The 21,615-nt window shown below is 34.5% G+C and overlaps 1 protein-coding gene across 6 annotated transcripts in view; it reads right to left on the bottom strand.

Annotated features, from left to right (window-relative positions):
- ZFAND4 (zinc finger AN1-type containing 4) overlaps positions 1-21,615 on the bottom strand; it is a 61,169-nt gene that overhangs the window by 16,612 nt on the left and 22,942 nt on the right. For 5 of the 6 annotated variants that reach the window (XR_012510346.1, XM_074374398.1, XM_074374397.1 and 2 more), the window contains exons 3-6: positions 17,194-17,269; positions 16,173-16,240; positions 12,682-12,868; positions 4,842-4,989 (exon numbers count right to left, since the gene is read on the bottom strand). Coding sequence is in view for 5 of the 6 variants with exons in the window: in XM_074374398.1 (XP_074230499.1) it covers positions 4,842-4,989; positions 12,682-12,868; positions 16,173-16,240; positions 17,194-17,269 (479 nt within the window). In the remaining variant the exon portion in view is untranslated. Of the gene's footprint in view, positions 1-4,841; positions 4,990-12,681; positions 12,869-15,368; positions 15,509-16,172; positions 16,241-17,193; positions 17,270-21,615 lie in introns of those variants that run through there. The other variant, XM_074374399.1, reaches the window with a different exon arrangement.

Genomic DNA, 21,615 nt, shown 5'->3' with positions numbered 1-21,615 from the left:
CTCCCAATTTATCCTTCCCACACCCTTTCCCCCCTGGTAACCATAAGTTTGTTCTCTATATCTATGAGTCTGTTTCTGTTTTGTAATAAGTTTGTGTCATTTTTTAAGATTCCACATATAAGTGATATCATATGGCATTTTTCTTTCTCTTTCTCCAAATAGCCAAACAATCTTGACAAAGATGAACAAAGTTGCAGGTCTCACACTTCCTGATTTCAAAAGTTATTACAAAGTTACAGTAATCAAAATAGTGTGGTACTAGCATAAAGACAGACATATTCACCAATAGAATAGAATAGAGAGCCCAGAAATAAACCCTCACAGATATGGTTAAATGACTTTCAACACGGTGCCAAGACCACTCAATGGGGAAAGAACAGTTTCTTTAACAAATGGAGTTGGAAAAACTAGATTTTACATACAAGAGAATAAAGGTGGACCCTTACCTTATATCATATGCAAAAATTAACTTAAAATGTGTAGATCTAAAATGATAAAATCTTCAGAAGAAAACATAGGAGGAAAAGCTTCATGAAACTGGATATGGCAATGGTTTCTTGGCTATAACACCAAAAGCATGGGCAACAAAAGTGAAAATAAATAAAACTGCACTACATCAAAATTTAAAACTTCTGTGTAGCAAAGGATACTATCAAAGGATTCAAAATGGGCAAAACACTTGAACAGACATTTCTCAAAAAAAAGATATACAAATGGCCAACTAGAACATGAAAGGATGCTCAACATCACTAATTATTAGAAAAATGCAAATCAAAATTACAATGAGTTATCACTTCATGCCCATTAGGATGACTACTATTTAAAAAAAAATAACAAGTGTTGGTGAGGATATAGAGAAATTAAAACCTTTATGCACAATTCATGGGATTGTAAGATGGTGCAACAGCTATGGAAAATAGTATGGCAGTTCTTCAAAAGAGTTAAAAATAGAATTACTATATGATCTTGAAATCCTGGGTACATTTTCAAAAGAATTTAAAGTGGAGTCTCAAAGAGATATTTGCCCACCCAAGCTCCTAGCTGAATTATTCACAATAGCCAAATGCGGAAGCAACACAGGTCTCCACTGACAGATGTGTCGGTAAATAAAACGTTATATATACATATTTGCTCAACCTTAAAAAGTACGGAAATTGTGACGTACAAAAGTATAGAAATTTTCTAAGTAAAATAAGTCACAAAAACCCAAATACTGTAGATTCCACTTATTTGAGGTTATCAGGAAAGTCAAATTCATAAATAACAGAGAGTAGAACTGTGGTTGTCAGGGGCTAGGGGAGCAGGGACATACGGAGTTTCAGTTTGCAAGATGAAGAGATTTGTTGCTCAACAGTGTGAATGTACTTAACATTACTGAACTGTACATACACTTAAAATTACTAAGATGGTAAATTTTATGGTATGTTTACTTTATTATAGTTAAATTTTAAAAAATATATATTTAATATATTATAGAATCTAGCTGGCAGACAAATGGGAGTTCACTGTAAAATTCTTCCAATTTTGCTGTATGTTGGAATGGAAAGAAAAATTACAGACCAATGTCTCTGATGAACAAAAATCCTAAATGCAAATTTAATCTAAAGACATAAAAAGGAAAATTCATCACAACCAAGAGTGGTTCATTCTAAGAATGGTTTCAGATTAAAAAAATAAATTCATCACATTATCAGAATATTTTTATTCAGTGTAATTTTAAATTTCCCTTTGGATTTTTTATTTGATCTGTCAGTTACTTAGAAGTTTGTTATTTCCAAAATATTAGATTTTCCAGGTATCTTTCTGTTATTGACTCCTAATTTTATCTATTGTATTAAGAGAAACTTTTTTGTATGATTTGAATCTTTTAAAATTTATTGGGACTTGTTTCATAGCACACAATACAGTTTATTTAATTTTATTTTTTATTTATTTTAACATTTTTTATTGATTTATAATCATTTTACAATGTTGTATCAGTTTATTTTAGTAAATGTTCTGGATGCACTTAAAAAGAAGGTGTATTTTGCTGTTGTTAGGTGGAGCATTCTTTAAATGTCAATACAGACAAACAGGTTGATAGCTGATCAAGTCTTCTTATATCCTTTCTAATTTTCTGTTCATCTTTCCTGTCATTTTTTGACAATGCAAGTATAGAAAGCTAATGTGACTATGGATTTGTCCATTTCTCTTTGTAACATTTGCTTCATGTATTTTGAAGTTGTTATTAGGTACATAAACATTTAGGATTGTGGGGAAAGGATTTTTTTCTTTTTAATAGAACTAGGCCAACTGCACATCTTCTGGAAGAAAACTGTCTTCACTCTAATTCACGTTATACATTTTTTTTTTAAAGTTGTGGGGCTTTTTTCCCAGATGGATTATAAATCTTAAAGAGAAAGTAAAAATCATAGAGCTTTTGGAGGAAAAAAAAATGCAGAAGCATGTCTTCAAAACCCTGTGGTAGGAAAAGACTTTATAAAAAGTTAATAAAAAGTAGTAATCATAAAAGGAAAACCAATACGTTAGAATATGTTACAATAAAGAATATTTATTCATTAAAAGAATAAGAAAGTGAAAGAACAAGTTGCAAGTGTCAGAATATCTATAAATCATATACCTGTAAAAGGACTTGTATCCATAGTATATAAAAATGCCTTCAAATCAGTAAGTAAAAGGCAGACAACCCAAGTTTTAAAATGAGTAAGACTTGAATAATCACTTAACGAAAGTCAGTATCTTTAAAAAAAAATGTTGTATTTAAACAGTGTGATTCACGTGATATAAAGACTGTTGGTACAAAAGTCAGTATCTTAGTGGCCAATAAGCATATGAAAAGCTTAACATTATTGTTCATTAGAGAAATGTAATTTAAAACCACCACACATCCACCAGAATGGAAAAAATAAAAAAGACTGACAACGTCAAGTGTTGGTGAGGATGTGGCACAAACTGGAACTTTCCTGTTGCTGATAGGAGTGTAAACTGTTCAGGCACTTTGTAAGGCTGTTTAGCAAAACAACAAAAGCTACACATACACCTACTCTATGACACTACGAGTCCATTCCTAGCTATGTGCCCAGAGAAAAGAGTGCGCGTGTCCACCAAAGACATGTATAAAAATGTTCAAAACAGCTTTGTCAATGAAAGCCAAAATCTAGAAACAACCTAAATGTTAAACAGAGAAGGAACGAACGAAGTACAGGCATACCTCATTTTATTGTGTTTGTCTTTTCTGTGCTTCAGATACTGCATTTTGCTTTTTTTTTTTTTTTTTTTTTTTAACAAATTAAAGGTTTGCGGCAACCCTCTGTTGAGCAAGTCTGTATCAATGCCATTTTCCCAACAGCGTTTGCTCACTTTATGTCTCTGGGTCACATTTTGATAATTCTCACCATATTTCAGACTCCTTCATTATTATTATATTTGTTATGGTGGTCTGTGATCAGGGATCTTTAATGTTACTGCTATAGCTCACTGAAGGCTCAGAGGATGGTTAGTATCTTTTAGCAAAAAAGTATTTTTAATTAAAGTATGTACATTGTTTTTTAGTCATAATGCTACTGCACACTTAAGAGACTATGGTACAGTGTAAATATAAATTTCATATGCACTGGGAAACTAAAAACTTCATGTGACTCACTTTATTGTAGTGGTCTGGAACTGAATCTGCTGTATCTCCGAGGTATGCCCATATAGTCATACAGTGGGTTAGTACACAGCGGTAAAAGAGAACGAACTGATACGTGCAACAACATGGATGAGCTGCAAAGGTATTATTTTGAGCAAAGGAAATCAGACCAAAAAAGAGTATATTCTATATGATATTATTTATATACAAAGTTGGAAAACAGTAAAAACTAATTTATGGTGACATGTAAGAATAGCAGTTATTTCTGGGAGTAAGGAAAGGCAGGAATTGACTGGGAAAGGTTACAAGGAAACCTGGAGAGAAAGACAAATCCTATTTTAATTTGAGTTTTAAGTACATGACTGTATATAAAAGTAAAAATTCATCAAGCTGTACACTAAAGATTTGTGAATTTATTATGTGTACATATTATATTTCAGTAAAGAAAAAGAGATGAGCTATAAGAGTGAAAAGCAAAGTAAACAGAGTAGTGATATATACATGACAAAGAACTTATATCCAGAATATAAAAAGACCTCAAAAAATCAATACGCAAAACATATACAACCCAATAAAAAAAAACAGGCAAAAGTTGAACAGGCATTTTACAAAAAAGAGATATCTAAATACCCAATAAATACATGAAAGGTGCTCAACTTTACTAGTCAAAGAAATACAAATTAAAACCATAATATGATGATGCCACTACATACCAATCAGAACAACAAAAATTTAAAAGATTACCAAATACTGGTAAGAATGCTTGAAAAATGCAACTCTCATTCACTATTGGACAGAATTCATTCAGTTACTTCGGAACCACTTTGTAAAACTGACAATACCTAGTAGAGCTGAACACTCCTTATAAACACCCAGATAGAGGAGATATCCATAATAAATAAATATTAACAGAAGTTTTTAAAGTAACTATTGCAAAATTAAGGTTAGGCTACCGTTTATTATCCTTCTTAGCTCTAGAAATATGAAATTTTTAAAAATTAGGAATTATCTTAAGTTCAGTATTATCACATTAGATGCATTCCTGGCCTAAAAAATCAATCCATCACACTTAACATCTCCGTAAATAACTGACGCCAGAAACTTGAAATGAGTAATATTTTATAAATCTTTTTGTTTCCATAATTACCAACAGACTTCAGGGCTGTAAGCCCTGCAGGGAGAAACTGAGAAAGACCTGGCCAAGCTTCACCTTTTTGCTGAGATGCATGTTCTCCATCTTAGCCTTCAGCAGCTTCATCTTATTCATAGTTATTGAATTTTCAATTATCTGTTGCCCAGAAGGAGAAGGCTCAACTTCCTCATCTTCATCAGTATACAAATTATACACAGAACCACCACTGCAAAGAAAACAATAATTATTATTGAAATGTGTCTGATGCCCACCCGATGACTAAAAATATTCTACGGGCAATAGAAACTACAGATGCTGCTAATGATAAAATAGTAAGTCCATCTTGTCAATGTAAATTCAAGGCAAATGTATTTCAAACATGTATTTCTTAGGAGGGAAAAAATAAGTGGGGATAAATATCATGACCTAGCATTACTGAAAATCCAGCACAGCTGAGCTTTTCTGAAGTCAGTGTACCATAAGTGAAGATCTTTTATATGAAGTCAGTGTACCATAAGTGAAGATCTTTTATGTGTGGAAATGTATCCATCCATTAAAGCATAGGTTTTAAAATGAAAAAATACACCCTGATCAAGGCATGACACAAATTACTAAACAGGTAAAACATTTCAATTACTGGTCAATCACGACATTTATTCATACCTTAACATTATTATTTGGAGACCTCTTTGACTGTGTAATATAATGGCACTTACCACACTATCCTCATATTTATTCTTACGTGTCTATCTTTCCCTCTTACTCCCCCATTTGTAAGCAAGTTGAAAGCAGATATTACACTTCATTCACCTTCCTAGTCTTAGCACCCGGCACAGTGCTTGGCACATATTTAATAAATGTTTGCTGAACTGAATACAAACATGATTGAAATTTCATTCTGCTTTTTCAATAATGGGAAAATTAGAATGGTAAAGGTTTGAAAAACACACAAGCTCAGCATATTTGAAGAATGAATAAAATTTTAAACAGAGCATAATAAGAATGTATATTAGCCACCATGTCCAATTTACTATCGGAAAATTAAAGTATGAATCTATGCTAAAGTAGTATGAGAATTAATAAGGCTTCCTGTTCTATATGGTTGTAAGAAAATGGAAACAATTCAAGATTACCTTAACAGAGCATACTCCATAATGCTTGTGAAGGACATACTACCACCACACGAAGGCAAAGTTAGAGAGTGGAGAGTCCCATTCATAAACTTTACATGGTGAAACTGATGACATTTTGAAATCATGGGTTAATTACATTGCACAGCAGCCATGGATACCAGGAGGGAGAACAGCGGCAACTGGTCTCCATAACTTGTGGAGACTCATGTGTTTGACTCATGACAATCGTTCTCTACCTATTATAGGTGCCTAGTACGGTATGAAAATTAACAGTTGGCACAACACTAAATTAACATTGCTACCATTTAGTGAATGCCTACTCTGCCAGGCACTTCCCACATATTATTTCTAATCCTCACAAAAACCATATAAGGTGATATATTCCACCATTTTATAAATGAGGAAGCTATAGTCAACTCGAGAGGTTAAGTGATTTTGTTTAAGCCAGAGAGCTAGTAAATGGTGCACCTAAGAGTCAAATCCCCTGTCCATCTGGTTCCAAAGCCTGTTCTTTATACTACTTCATGTTGCTTCCCCAGGCACCAAACAACAGCTCTTACTGCGTCATGCTCATGTACCCAAATAAGTGACAGAACTTACAGTATGTGAAGGTTCTTGTCTTGAAGTTAACCATACCTGAAAAGGAGGGTTGAGTGAAGATTTCTGCCAGTCCACCCTTGGAATTGGAAGAAATGACTCAAGTGTATTCTATTCTTGGTTACCTTATTATATTTTAACTTCAACTGCTCCTCTGTTATATCCTGTGGCATTTTAAATTTACCCATATTAAATATTAAAAGAGTTTTCTAACTCAACTTTCCTGTCATTAAAAAACTGGTCCTTTACTGTTTTCCCATAGAGAACAGTGTGTGTATATACATGTAAAAAAGTACAGTCATGATAAATATTTCACTAGATGCATTTTAGAGGATAAAAAGCACTTAAATTCACCTAATTTTTTCTACAAGTATCACATTATTGTGTTTTCTCTCACAATGCATAAATTCATGAGATCAGTTAGAAACCAATCCCAACTTTTTTTCTAAATGGGAAAATGTAACAAAGACTAGGATAACATAATAACTTATAAAATTAATCCCCAAATATCTTTCTTTATAGTTAACTATTCTAAATATTTTCTTGAATGATTGATATATTTAACTTTCTCTAAATTTTTTCTCTAATAATATCAAAGAATAAGAGATGGGCAAATATATTATTTGTTTCAACACAAATACTGTTCATCCTGAAGCCAAGTCCTCATGTGACTTTCACAGATAAATTACCATTTAAATGTTGCAATGCCTCCTTCCACTTTAAAAAAAAAAGTAAAGTAACACAATTAACTAAAAAGATTTGAGACTAAAAATGATGATTGATACTGGATCCTGCATCAGAATGAATCAAATACACACCCAATTCTCTGTTTCTTCTTAGAGCAGGAGTCGGCAAACTATGACCAAGGCCAAACTCAGTCCATCGCTTATTTTTTTCCAGCTTTCTTTTATTGAAGTTATAGTTGATTTACAATAGCATTAATTTTTGGTGTACAGCATAGTGATTCATTTACATATATATTCCTTTTCATATTCTTTGTCATTACAAGGTATTGAATGTAGTTCCCTGTGCTAAACAATAGGACCTTGTTGTTTATCTATTTTATATATAGTAGTTGGTATCTACAAATCCCAAACTCCCAATTTATCTCTCCACCCTCCTCCACTTCCCCCCAGTAACATGTTTGTTTTCTATGTCTGAATCTCTTCCTGTTTTGTAAATTAGTTCATTTGAGTCCTTTTTTTTTTTTAATTCCACATATAAGTGATATCATATGTTATTTTTCTTTTTCCTTCTGGCTTACTTAGTATGATGATCTCCAGGGTCCATCCATGTCGCTGCAAATGGCTTTTTTTTTTTTTTTTTGGCTGAGTATTAAGTAGTATTCCATTGTATAAATAAACCACATCTTTATCCAACCATCTGTTGATGGACATTTGGGTTGCTTCCATATCTTGGCTGCTGTAAATAGTGCACTTACAAACATTAGGGTGAATGCATCTTTTTGAATTAAAGTTTCCTCCAAATATATGCCCAGGACTGGGGTTGCTGGATCATAGGGTAAGTCTATTTCCAGTTTTTTAAGGAATCTCCATACTGTTTTCCATAATGGCTGCACCAAACTACATTCCCACCAACACTGTTCCCTTTTCTCCACATCCTCTCTAGCATTTATTGTTTGTGGACTTTCTAAAGATGGTCATTTTGACCTGTGTGAGGTGATACCTCATTGTACTTTTGATTTGCATTTCTCTGATAATTAGCAATACTGAGCATTTTTTCATGTGCCTATTGGCCATTTGTATGTCTTCAATGGAGAAATATTTGTTCAGGTCTCCTGGCCACTTTTTCACTGAGTGGGTTGTTTGTTTCTTGTTATTGAGTTGTATGAGCTGTTTGTATATTCTGGAAATTAAGCTGTCAGTTACATCATTTGCAGTATTTCTCCCACTCCATAGGTTGTCTTTTCATTTTGCTGATGGTTTCCTTTGCTTTGCAAAAGCTTTTAAGTTTAATTAGGTCCCATTTATTTTTGCTTTTATTTCTATTGCTTGGGTAGACTGCCCTAGGAGAGCATCGCTAAATAGCTGAAAAAAAATCAAAATAAAATTTCACAATGTGAAAATTATATGAAATTCACATTAGTGTCCAATAAAGTTTCACTGAAACACAGCCACACTCACTTGATCACATACTGTATTCTGCTCTTGCACTACAATGGCAGGACTGAACAGCTACAACAAATTGTAAGTGGTTCTCTCATTGCTTTTCACTGTGGCTTGGGACACTATAAATCACAGTGGCATAGTCATAATTCAACAGCATTTTGAGTGCCATGTGTATTGCTATGCAATGACACTTTACTACCAGTATATACCCAACATGTCAAAACAAGAAGAGAAGTATGGACTTTTAGGGCACAGGAGAGAGCAGATTGCTCTGCTAACAACTAGATATCAAAGAGCTGTATTTATTATGCAATTTGACACTATAGCTATTCTAAAGGAAAACAACATATTTGGACAGTATCAGTCAAAAGATCATGACATTTCCAACTTGCAGGAAAGCAGTGGTCAAAAAAGCAGAAAATTTTACATGGAGTACCTCATCACAACAGAATCTCTTCGCAAAAATAAAAACTGAAAATGAGAGTGCAACCAAAATAAGTTTCCAAGTGCCTTTTTTATTAGCCGAGCAAGGAAAGGCTTACGACTGTGAACTGATTAAACCATGTTTGGTCATAGCAGTTGAAGAAATGGGTCCAGAGAAAACAAACCTTTTTAAAGACTATTTCTTTGGCAAGAATAATTTCTAGAAGAGTTGAGAACACTGGAAGCAACATCAATAGTCAATTAAAAAATAAGGCAAATGATTTGAGTTGTTTTCCTTGGCTTTTGATGAGTCAATATAAGCTACTGATACCACTCAGTTGTCTTCCTTTCTTCATAGCATCAACACCAAATTTGAAGTGACTAAAGAACAGGCTCCTATGTATGGTCTGCATGAAACAACTACAGGTAAGAATATTTTCAAAGAAGTTGCTAGAACACTAACTCAGTACAAACTGAAGTGAAATCTGCTATAACCGATGGAGTAAAAATATGTGTGGAACAGAAAAAACATCTTGTTGGACAAATTTACAAACTGATGAAAATGCAAGGTGTTTAAAACCTATGGTTACTCATTATATTATTTGTCAGCAGGTTATCTGGAGTAAGAATTTCAGCCTATCATGTATTACTGAACCAGCAGTGTCGATAAATTTCACGTGTCTGATGAACTTAACCATTAGCTCAATGGCTTGGCGGTAGCAATTTTATTGATTTTTTTGTTTTTAGCTCAGGGCTGACACCGAATTTTTCTGAACTGTGACCACTCTCAATCACTAATATGCAACGCTAAACGCCTTAGGAACTTTGCTTTTATTATGAAGTTGATAATATTTCTTAATGAATTCCACTTAAAATTACAAGGCAAAACAATATTTATATGAGAAACTTACACTGCAGTAATGTCATACTGACAACTAGCATTACTTGGAATCACACGTAGTAGAATGTTTTCAAAAGTTAAAAACAAAGCGAGATCTCTATTCCCACACGAATTTGAAGCAGACACACTTTCTCAACTCAAATTTAAAGTCCAGGCAGCATTTTCATACCTCATTGTAAGTTAGAGGAAATGTGCAATTGAAAAGTGATTAATCTGCATCATAATGACATACTAAAAGCCAACAGCAAGAGAAGACTCTGACAGAATTCTATAAATGCCTTCCAAGTGAAGAATATGCTCAATTAAAATCATATGCTCAAGGACTGCTGTCACTATCTGGCACTACCCGTCTGCATGAAAAGACGTTTTCAAAGATAAAATACATAAAATCTCATTACAGATCAATATTAACAGACGAAGTTTAAAACTGATTTTGTAAATTTGATAGGCAACACTATCTTTCAAGCTCAATTAAGTAAACTATTACTCCCACCAAAAAGAATTCCATTCTTCTCATTAGTAGACCTGAATTAAACATACACATGTACTTAATTATTGTTTTTATATTTTGTATTTTGTCTCTAAAAATTTTGTGGAAATTTACTTTCTCTTGTCATGGAAGTACTTACATGGTATCCTTAGTTTTATCCCTTGGCCTGAAAATTCTAAAACAGTTACCATCTGGCCCTTTACAAAAAAATGTTTGCTGCCCTCTGTTGAAGAGTAAGAAAGCTCTCCTAGAACAGGCGAGATATGGTATGAACAGAAAGTTTTCTGCTCCCCTTTCTCATCCACCCTATCCCATATTAACCAGTTCTGATAGGTGAATGGAAAGGAAGAGAAAAATAAACAAAAAAAAATTATCTTAAGAGGAACAGTAATACAATTTTAATCGAAATCCATGGCAACATTTGGATTATGTCTTAAACACAAGTAGAAGTTGAATAGGGAAAAAAAAAAGGGGTAAAAGGAGGAAATGACACTTCAAGTGAAGGAAAAAAGATGTACAAAAACATGGCATGATAAAAGAGACCTGAAAAACTGATGATGACAGGTTGTAAACGGCCTTCCATGCTAAGCCACAGAGCTTAGATTTTTTTCCTTTAGGAAAGGAGAGTCAAAAGAGGATGTTCTATGGAAGAAAACCACCACAACAGTTATCTAGCACATGGAGAGGCTGGTATAAGGAAACTCTATTCATCATCTAAGTGAGAGACACTGAGTAAAGTTGCAGCCCTCACTGCTCCCTCTTCTCTACTTCTAGCCCCTATGTTTAAGCCACATTTGCAGTGCTAACCAAGTCCTGACACGTTAGAGCCAGCGGTCAGCACCCGTTGTCACAGTCTGCTCTCTGGCAGCAAAGAATGAATATAATCCCTCTTCCACATAACACTCTATAATGGGCAGAATCCTAAAGGAACCCCCATGATTCCCAACTCCTGGTGCTCACACCCTGTACGCTCTCCTAGCCTTGAGGGTGGGCATGACCTACGACTTGCTTTTATTCAACAGAATATGACAGAAGTAAAGGGATTTTGCAGATGTCATTGAGGCCCCAAATCACTTGATTCTGAGTTAAATCAAAAGGAAATGAGGGCGGCCTCTACCCAAGAGCCAGCAAAAAATCAGGGTCCTCAGTCACATCACCACCAGGAAATGAATTATGCCAACATGAGCTTGAAAGTAGATTCTCTCCCCCAGTCAAGCCTCCAGGTAAGAGTACACCTTTGCCAACACCTTGAATGCAGCTTTGTGGGACCCTGAGCAGAGCACCTACCTAAACTGTGCGTAGACTTCTCAACCCACAGAAACTGATCTCCAGACTACAAGCTGTTTTTCCTACGAATGGTATTGCCACTAGGTTTTTACATTGCGGAATTAAATTTAGTTACCCGGAATAGCTTCCCTTTCTTTGCCTGTCTTACTCCTCTTTTAAAGTCACTTTTTCTCAGAGTTTGTCCCTAACACCTCATCTTTCAGGCAACATGAAGGCCCTCATCTGCTTTTCCAGAGTTGCTGATGTTGGTGTCTTTTCATAACAACTGCCAATATTGTATTTTAGATACTATTTATAGCAGATTGCATGTCCCACGAAGGGAAGGACAGTAATCTTTTTAACCCAAGGCTTAGTGTGGAGACTATAAAAAGTTCAGTACATGTTTAGCGACTTAAAGGAGGCAAAGGAGACAAAGAATCATAGCAAGGCAGAGTGAAACTTAAAGGTTACCTTGTCCAATTGATTCTCTTGACTAGCTAAGTACCTTAAAGTTGTTTCCTTCTGATTTTAGAATACAACAAACCCTCTTCCTGTTAGAGTAGGAAAACAAGACTAGAGAAGAAAGGAGATTTATCCACCTTTAAGCAGGAAGTTACATTTTGGAAAAACAGAGCGATTTTCCATTATGCCACAGTTATATAATAACACACAATTATAACAAGATTCTATAATCTAGTAGGCATCTTAGAGTTTCATAGAGTGATAGAAATAAATTTTTTATGAAAAAATCCTACATCATAAAGAAACTTCAATTTTAAAAATTACTCATATCAATCATATGAAGGCTAATTTCAGAATTATATAACTGGGGTGGGGTAGGGGAAAAGTTGAGAATTCATAAAATTTAGTCAGTCTTGTGAATATACTAAGATTATTTTGACAACACAGGTAAACAGAAGGTTGATGGGTGTATCATACAGTGTTCATTTCTGAGACATGCAAATGAAAACCTATTTACCTTAAAGATTCAGATAATGGTGTTAAAGTGCCATCTCCCCTATCTACTACACGAAAGAAATTCAACTGATCTCCTTCTCGGTATACCAAAAACGTAACTTGTTTGGTGCAGGAGGTCTTCTCCCAGACCTCATCTCGACTGGAATCCATGTACTCAGCCATCTCCCTAAGTGGATCTTCCATAGGAACTACAAATGGAAAAATTGATAAACAAGCTTTCAATTTTTATCAAGTTTTATGCATCTTGATACATTGACAGGATATGATGTGCTGAATCTGAACAACAACCTGTGCATACTACACATATATATATATAAATTAGATTCTGCAAGTAAGTTTCTGGTCTTTTTATAGTTAATTCAGCATTCCCCATGTATTAACATGAAAGAAATGAAATGATTATATTGCTACGTACAAAGACACAATCTAACCAAAATACCTGTGCCACCAGAGCGCATATTTGTTGATTCTATGACATAATTATCTATGACTGTTTTCACTTTACACCTTACTCTCCCTATATTTTCAAGTGTTGGTTCCAATAATCAATAATTTAAAAGCAAAATAAATTCCACTTACTTTTAATTAAAAAACACACACACAACTGGGAAACATATTAGAAACAAATCCTTTTTTCTTTTTCTGGTTTTATATAAAGGCTGATTCTTCTTAGCTCTTGACCTGAAGTCAGGTAATTAAAAGTACAGAGTAACTCAGAACACAAGGGGGCCCTTAGTGCACTAAAACTGCCTTGTGTGTAATGATCAATATGTTGTTTCTTTGAAAGCATCCTCCCAAGACCCCAAGTGTCCTGGCACGTGTCTTATGTATCTAGTCAGAGCACACAGCTCTAGTGGCCTGGAGTTGTCCTTGGGTCTGAATAATACTGCAGCCATCAACTCAACCCACTGTCATCACAGTAGCCAGATTCTGCTCCTATGGCGGGAAAGAGCCTCAGGAGATTGCTAGCTCATAGGCTGATGCCCTAAAAGCCACTGAACCCCAGATCAGGGAGTCTAAGTAATCATTACCAAAAAAAAAAGTTTGCTTCCAAGGACATTTTCATGTCAAGCTGCAGAAACATTTGTTCTTTCTTAAAAGAGGCAACAATTTCTCAAACTCCGTAACTTTCATTCAAGTAGCTTATTTATTAACAGAATCACAGAGCTATACAACCCTTTAAAAAGTTACAGCAATAAGAAATATTAAACTCTGAAAGTAATAGGTAAAAACATTAAAGATGCTCTACCCTAAATTCAATATCACTACTGCTAAAACACAAATCTGTAGAAATACAGTAAGATTTAGCTTGTTTTATAAAAATATGTGAATGTTTTGATACTCTTTCATAGGCACAAAATATGTAAATATTAAAAGACATTTATAAAACAACTTATTGTCATTTTAAGTTAATGCTACATTTTCCTCATTAATAAGACATAAAAATTAAGCTACTGCCACTACTAAAACCACATGAGAGTCTTGCTTAAGCCAACAGAGTATGCCTTACTTAGGGAGGCATTGCCATCGAAGATGTGTATGTATACACACACCTTCCCATAATAGAAAAATCATTTTGATTTCATCAGGTATAAAATATTGTGTACATAGTTAAGGATAAAATTTAGTTTTAGATATAAAAGTATTTTCTATGTTGTTTTGTTAATGGTTAATTCACAAATAATTTTAAAAGCTAACTATTACTGGAATTCACATGATAAAGGTATTTTCTAAGCCATAATTTTCAAGTTAAGATTAAATAGCTAAAAAAAATAAGGTTCCTCAAATAAAATATTGAGAAGTTCTAGATCTGGGTATAGATTGTCTTTTCCACAAAGTTTTCAATGATGTAAGGTGGATAATAGCAAGCTTTTAATTTAAAATGTTGACTCAATAAAGGCAAAATTATTAACAACTTAATTTAAAATGTCAAAAAAAAGACAAGTTTTAGGTGCTAATTTTCCAATTTAGAAACAAGGCATAGAAAGTTATAGGGAAAAAGGTATTACAAAGCTTCAATTACCAAATGGTAGTGATGTCTTTTACTTTCTTTTTTTAAGTTAAAAAATACATATATTTTTAACTCAGAATCTGTGATACTTACACTCTTCCTCATAAACATAATTTTAGTCCTAGTAAGAAAAGTAGATGTTCTGATTAAGCATCCTGCTTTAAAGACAATACCATACACAAATAATCAACTTTGAAAAATATAATACAGTGGAATTCAAGTGTCATTAAATGCTACATAATTCTATCTTATCATAATGGCTCAGTAAACACATTAGGGTTCTTGCACTACCCTCAGAACTGGTACTATAAACATCACCTTACATCATATGGGACAATTTCGTAAGTCCAACTAATGGAAAGTCCATGATATTAGGAGTGCTTGTTAATCACCGCTCACATTATTTTTGTTGTTTCTTCTAACTTATCCAAAACAGTTCAATGGCCAAAGTAACATATCTCACAAAATACTCTTGAAATAGCTAGAAAAAAGATGGTGATAATCCTGTTTTCTAATCAGAATTATGAAGCACAGAGATGAAATGTGACTTGTGGAAGAAGTATAAGCCATTAATACAAAACAAATACAAAGGCCTTCCCCAAAATAAGGCCCGCAGAGCAGGACTGCTCTGAGAAATCTAAGGATGCCTCTGCTTTATGGAGATTCACGTGACATACCTGAATCCAAGGCAAATGTGAACACTCCCCACTCTTCCTACGCTTCGAACTTCCTTTTTAATCAAGTCTCTGCTCATCACCTTCTCCAAGGCCGCTTCCACAGCTGTCCTCATACCACCCTGCTGCCACAGACACTCATGCAATCCTGTTCCCTCCAGAGCACTTACAACTGCTTAAAACAAGATCAATTCTTTACATGTTTATTGTAGGCATTGCTATGAAGCAGGAACTTTTTCTCCCATGAAATACTGCACATATAGGAGATGCTCAAAATGTGTTTGCTGAATGAACAAATGGACTCCCAGAGACCACCCACATCCTTAAAAAAGGATTCAACAGGGCCATAATGTCTATGAAACCCAAATGCTCACAAACCAGGCAAAGAGATATCATAGGAATTTCCTATAACAATCAACACCCCAGGAGTTGAAGACTCAGGATTAAAAAAAGCAGCAAGATCAGTATGAACCTAAACACAGTGATAACAACATAATATGTATACCATGCCGTCCCATTATCCTTCCCTATACTGGTGAGGTTTATATTTAAATCTCTCTTGACTGAATCAGGAATCATGAGATTTTCTGGAATATGAGTTCCTGCCTCTGCATTTAGGCTTTCAAGAACAATGCCTAGAGAAACAAAGTTCTCCTTGTTCTTCTAAGACCTAATAGTATAAAGAGAATCTGAATAAAACCTAAGGCTATAAAAACATCATCTGGCTTGAAGATTATTATTGTCAAATTGCTTTGTATTATATTGCTATTATATTGTCAAACATACATAATTTTAACATATGCCTACCTCTTCTAGTATTTATAGGTCCACCACGCATAGCCAATACCAGCTTCAAGGTACAACCTTCTGAAATGCTGTGGACAGTTAACACAAAAAAAAAATAAACCACAATCATCAAAATGCATTCAGTCTTAAATATACACATAATTATGTGTTTATCAGGCCTAATGACTACCCTCTAAACACACAAAAAAAGATACAGCAATGTGCATAAAATAAAATGTTAACTTATATACTTGTATCAATAATGAAAAAATGAAGAAGTTCTCATATGCTTTAAATAGGCCATGACATCCCAGAATAAAAGTAAGGAATGGACCCTCTGTGGTCATGTGGTTTAGCCTCTTTACTTCACATGTCGGGAAAGGGGCCCTAAGAAGAAAAGAAGCTTGTTCAAGACCCAAAGTGTTAGAAACAGCAGATCTATTTAATAAAATAAAACAATAGGAAAAAAAAAAAAAGCAAATTTACAAGTTCTCTCAACTCCCAGTGCTCTCCTAGCTATTCCACACGGCCTCAGACCCTTTCATTCTAAGGAAAGCATGAAGAATTATGTGAGAGACGGGAGAAACAGAGACAAAAGGTCAGGCAGTATATCTGCAATCACTGGTGCACACAGTGTCACTTAGTGTCATGTTAGGAGGGCTTAAGAAAAAATGAAAGACTTGGTGAAAAGCAATACTCTCTTATCCAAAACTCTTGTGAAAATGGAAAGAAAAGGAACGTAGCCAGGTGGAAATGGGTCAATATTCAAAGAAAGGAGCAAATAAGGCAAGATAAGAAGAGGGAGATCTAAAAAGACAGGAGTAAGTAGTTTGGCTTGAATAATGAAAAGGTAAAACAAACAATCAGAGGACAAGGATCGGGTAGTATGGGTACCGAGCCAACACATCTTAGGGATTTACACTGAAAGCTACGGATCAGAACTATTCAGAAGAGACAAGGTTCAAGGATTCAGAAAAAAAAAAAAAATATGGAGTCATAATTCTGAGTGTCTATAAAACAGCTAATATGCAATTACACTCACTTGTAATCATTCAAGCAATAATCATCTTCAAGCTCCATGTTATTCCAAATTAAGTGCTGCTGACAGATGGGAATACCTTAGGGGAAGGTTATAAAAAATGGTTAAAAATTCAATAGAATCTTCAAAAGAGTATGATACAAATCTATTTTATTAAAGAACTAATAATAATGAAGTTAAACACACTTCTAAATTAAATGCTAGATGCTTAGCTAAAATGCACAGAATCATAGGTAAAAAGGCGTGGCTAAAAGTAGATGTGGTCTAATCCAATCACTGGAAAAGAGCAGTATGTTTCAGTAACTATCTGGCCTTGAGTCAAAGTGTAAGATTAAGAAACCCTTTAAAATATAAAATCTTGAAATCAGCCCTGAAGAGTTTAAGATTTAGGGCCTAGAAGACACTTCTAAGAACAGCCTTCATTCAGTTATATTCAGTGTGAAAAGTGCATTATGAGTGAAGGGTGAGCAAAATGGGTTAAGAGAGTTAAAATGTACAAACTCCTAGCAATAAAATAAGTAGGTCATGGGGATGTAGCGTACCACATGGAGACTTACTGTTAATAATACAGTGTTGTATATCTCAAAGTTGCTAAGAGTAGATGGGAAAAGTTTTCATCATAAGAAAAAACATTTTTGTAACTATGCGTGGTGATAGATGTTAACTACTAACTAGCCTTACTGCACTGATCATTTTGCAATACAGTGGTCCCTCAGTATTCCAGGGGTTGATTCCAGGTCCCCTACGAATACCAAAATCCATGGATGCTCAAGTACCTTATATAAAATAGCACAGTGTTTGCACATAACCTATACACATTCTCCTGTATAATTTAAATCATCTGTAGATTATTTATAATACCTAATACAATATAAATACTATGTAAATAGTTGCCAGCATGATGCAAATTCAAGTTCTGCTTTTTGGAACTTCCTAGAATTTTTTCCCCAATATTTCTGATCCACGGTTGGTTAAATCCTCAGATGCAGAACCAGAGGATACGAAAGGCTGACTGTATATACAAATATTGAATCACTGTGTTGTGTACCTGGAACTAATAAAATGCCAATTATATCTAAATTTAAAAATATATGGAACACTTAATTTAGTTTACTGCCCTTAGGGGACTGTATTCTAAAAGTCTGTTCCCAGAGTAACATGTCCCTGTGGAATGATGACTGTTTACATGTGAGTTTACTTAGTGAGTCAGATGGCATCTTTCACACTTCTTCCGAATGGAAAGGTTAATAATCTTGAAAAAGCACAGAAAATTTAATTTCCCATAATAGAAAATCCCCTCCACCTCAATGTTTGAATGTGATTATAGTCCACCACTGCATATTAACATGATTTTTTGTAGAGCCTGAACACCAGTTAAAGAATAATTCAATCTTGAAAACAAAAGTGTATTATGGGCAATTTTCAGTGCTGAAGATTATGGCCTGTAAGATAGTTTCTTTACATTTCTGTGATGTTAAAAGAATATTAAGGCAGATTCCATATTCCAGCATAATTAAACTTTTTTTTTTGGCAAACTGTACATTTGAATGCCCAAAGAAAATCTGGACTATACCAGCCAGAGAGCGAGCACTATCCACTCAATAAAACATTTAATGGATACAGTTGCTGGTGTTGATGAATATCTTTTTCAAATATCTCACATACTGCCTTCTCAAATTACTTTTGCTTAGGACACTATACAATAAGTTGACTAGAATAATAGCAGTAGTGCTGTATGTGTTAGTGTGTATTATTATAAGGCAGGCACTGTTATAAATGCTTGACCTGTATTATCAAAATTTAACTGCAACAACAGTAATCTTGTGAAGCAGGCATCACCATTATGCTTATTTCACAGATGATAAAATTGAAGCACTGAGAGATTACGTGACACACAGAGAGTATATGGATTAGAGAGGTAAAACCCCAGCAGGCTAACTCGAGATTGCACCCAATATTTATGCTAATTAGCATCTAGAAAATCAGGCCCCATAAAACAAAAGTAGCTGTCTGCGTGTATGTTTCAGTAGTGCTGACTGTTAGTAGACCGAATATTCCAAAAGATCATCATGGAATACAGCCCATAGGGGCTGGGGAAGTAGATATACATGTAATTCCCAAAGGGACCAGTTCACTTCTTTCGCTTCCAGCTAAAAAAGAATGCCAGTAAGGAAAGGCTTTTAAACTAGAAATTATTTCACGTTAAAAGTATTTTAATATTAAAAAAAATTTTTAATGTGCCTTGGTCATCTTTTCGATCAAAATTACAGAATTTCACCAGGATAACTACATAAAGTAATTTGGGTAGGTAATACCATATTTTCATACAACCAATGTTGTATAGTATTATTTTGTTAAAACAAACAAACTTTAGAACTGGATTAAAGACAAAGTAACATCACTGCTTAAACACAATTCCTGTAAGCATTTTTAATGGACTTAGCTATCAGTTAGCAGGCTAAAAAAAATAGAAGGCTGGCAGGCATGACAGGGTGGCAAGAAACATCCAAGACTGAACTGTGGTCCTGGTGGCCACTTGAGTTGCTGGATGACTTTGAGGAAGTCACCAACCTCTGTGAGCCTGAGTGTCCTCACTTGCACATTTAAAAAGACTAGGGTTCCTGTGCCATGAAGCTTTTAGAATCTCATATATACAAAGTAAAGCAACTTTCCATTAAAATAGGATTTCCAGATTTTGCAAACAGAAATCTGGCAACTCTGTTTAAGGGTGTCCCTTTACCTTTACCCTCAACTCTTACTTCGTACAATTATATCCAGAAAAAAATAATTCCTATTAAACAAACCATGTCTTCCCAAAAGACAGAGTACACACATACAGATTCTACAGTCAGTGTTTCTGAAACTTCTTACAAATTAAAACATTTGTTTATTATAAAAATAATGACTTATGAAAAATAGACAACACAGAAATATACAAAAGAAAATTAAAACTACATGTAATTAAAATCCTATAAAACCTATTTTAAATATTTGGGTATATTTCCTTTTAAAACTTATTTTTTAACAAAATGGGAATATACTTTGAGCTGTTTCATCAATTGGTTTCACTTAATACATTGTATACATTTTTTCACATCAATAAAATGAAAATATACATTGTATGTTATGACTAGATAGTACTCTAGCATATGTTTCTATCATAACTTTTTTGCCTAGTCCTCTGCTAAGATATATTTTCACCTATCAAATTTTTCTCTATTATAAACAAAGCTGTGATAAGTGATATAAGAGTGCATGTGTATTTGAGAATGTGTGTGTCTTAGTCTGCTTGAGGCTGTAACAAAATACCACAGACCGGGTGGCTTAAACAAGAGAAATTTTTCACAGTTCTGGAGGCTGGGAAGTCCAAGATCAAAGTGCCAGTTTTGTTCTGAAGCCTCTTCTCTTGGCTTGTAGGTGGCCGGCATTTCCTGGTGTGCTCAGGTGATTACTTTATGAGTGTGCACACAGAAAAGGGGAATTCCTAGGTGTCTCTTCTTACAAAGGCACTAATCCCATCAAGGGGGTCCCACCCTTATAACCTCATCTAACCCAAACAATGACTCAAATGTGCTTATTGTGTCTTCTTTAGAATTTTCACACAGATACGTTAATGTTTGAGAACATGTTCATATCTGCATTTAGAAAATAAACCAGAACCAAGAGGACTGATGGATAATTAAAGACAATGTTGAACCATGGCTCCCATCTCCCAGTGTTTCCTCCCCAAACAATAGAGAACAATAAGGAGGGAAATAAATCCACACAGAAACTATAGCTTCAGCCCTTAAAACTTAAAGACAGAAAATGTCCAAACTTCAAAATGATTAGGAATAAAAAGGGGCAATCACTCTATGCCAGTGTGGGAAGTCTCATGATCCTGCTCCTGCAGCGCTGATTAACAAACTCTGGAGGAGTTAGAGACGGAAGCTAGTGACAGTATACAAGTTCAGTACAAAACCACAGTAAGAAAGAAGGCATTTTCTAAGTCTGAAAAGTCTACCAAAAGGACTCAGATTGGAATACTACCTACAAGGAAAGGACTTTAAAGCCAAGCAGCTTGAAGGAGCTTCTGCAGGAGGCTCACAGCAACAAAGGAAGAGCATCCCTTAGTAGTTCAGTGGTCAGGGGGAAAGGGAGAAAAGGGTAAAAACTTACAGTCCTTCAAGACAAAAGAGAACCACAAAACTGGAGGACTCACAACTGCTCCCACTCCCCACCATCATGACAAAACAGACATAAAACATCTATTAAAATATCTGGACATTGTTATACTGACAGAGTACCATTAAGTAGTATCTATAAAACATACAAATATCACAAAAATCAACAGGAGAAAAAAATTAACAAATCCATACAGAGTTAATAGTAAAATCTAAAAAACAAAATTCCACATCTATCAACCACGGTAAATTTTACCCAGAA

This window comes from Camelus bactrianus, chromosome 11 (genome assembly GCF_048773025.1).
Source record: "Camelus bactrianus isolate YW-2024 breed Bactrian camel chromosome 11, ASM4877302v1, whole genome shotgun sequence".
Lineage (NCBI taxonomy): Eukaryota > Metazoa > Chordata > Mammalia > Artiodactyla > Camelidae > Camelus > Camelus bactrianus.
Note: the sequence above shows the minus strand (reverse complement) of the source record. Positions and strands in the feature narration are given on the sequence as shown.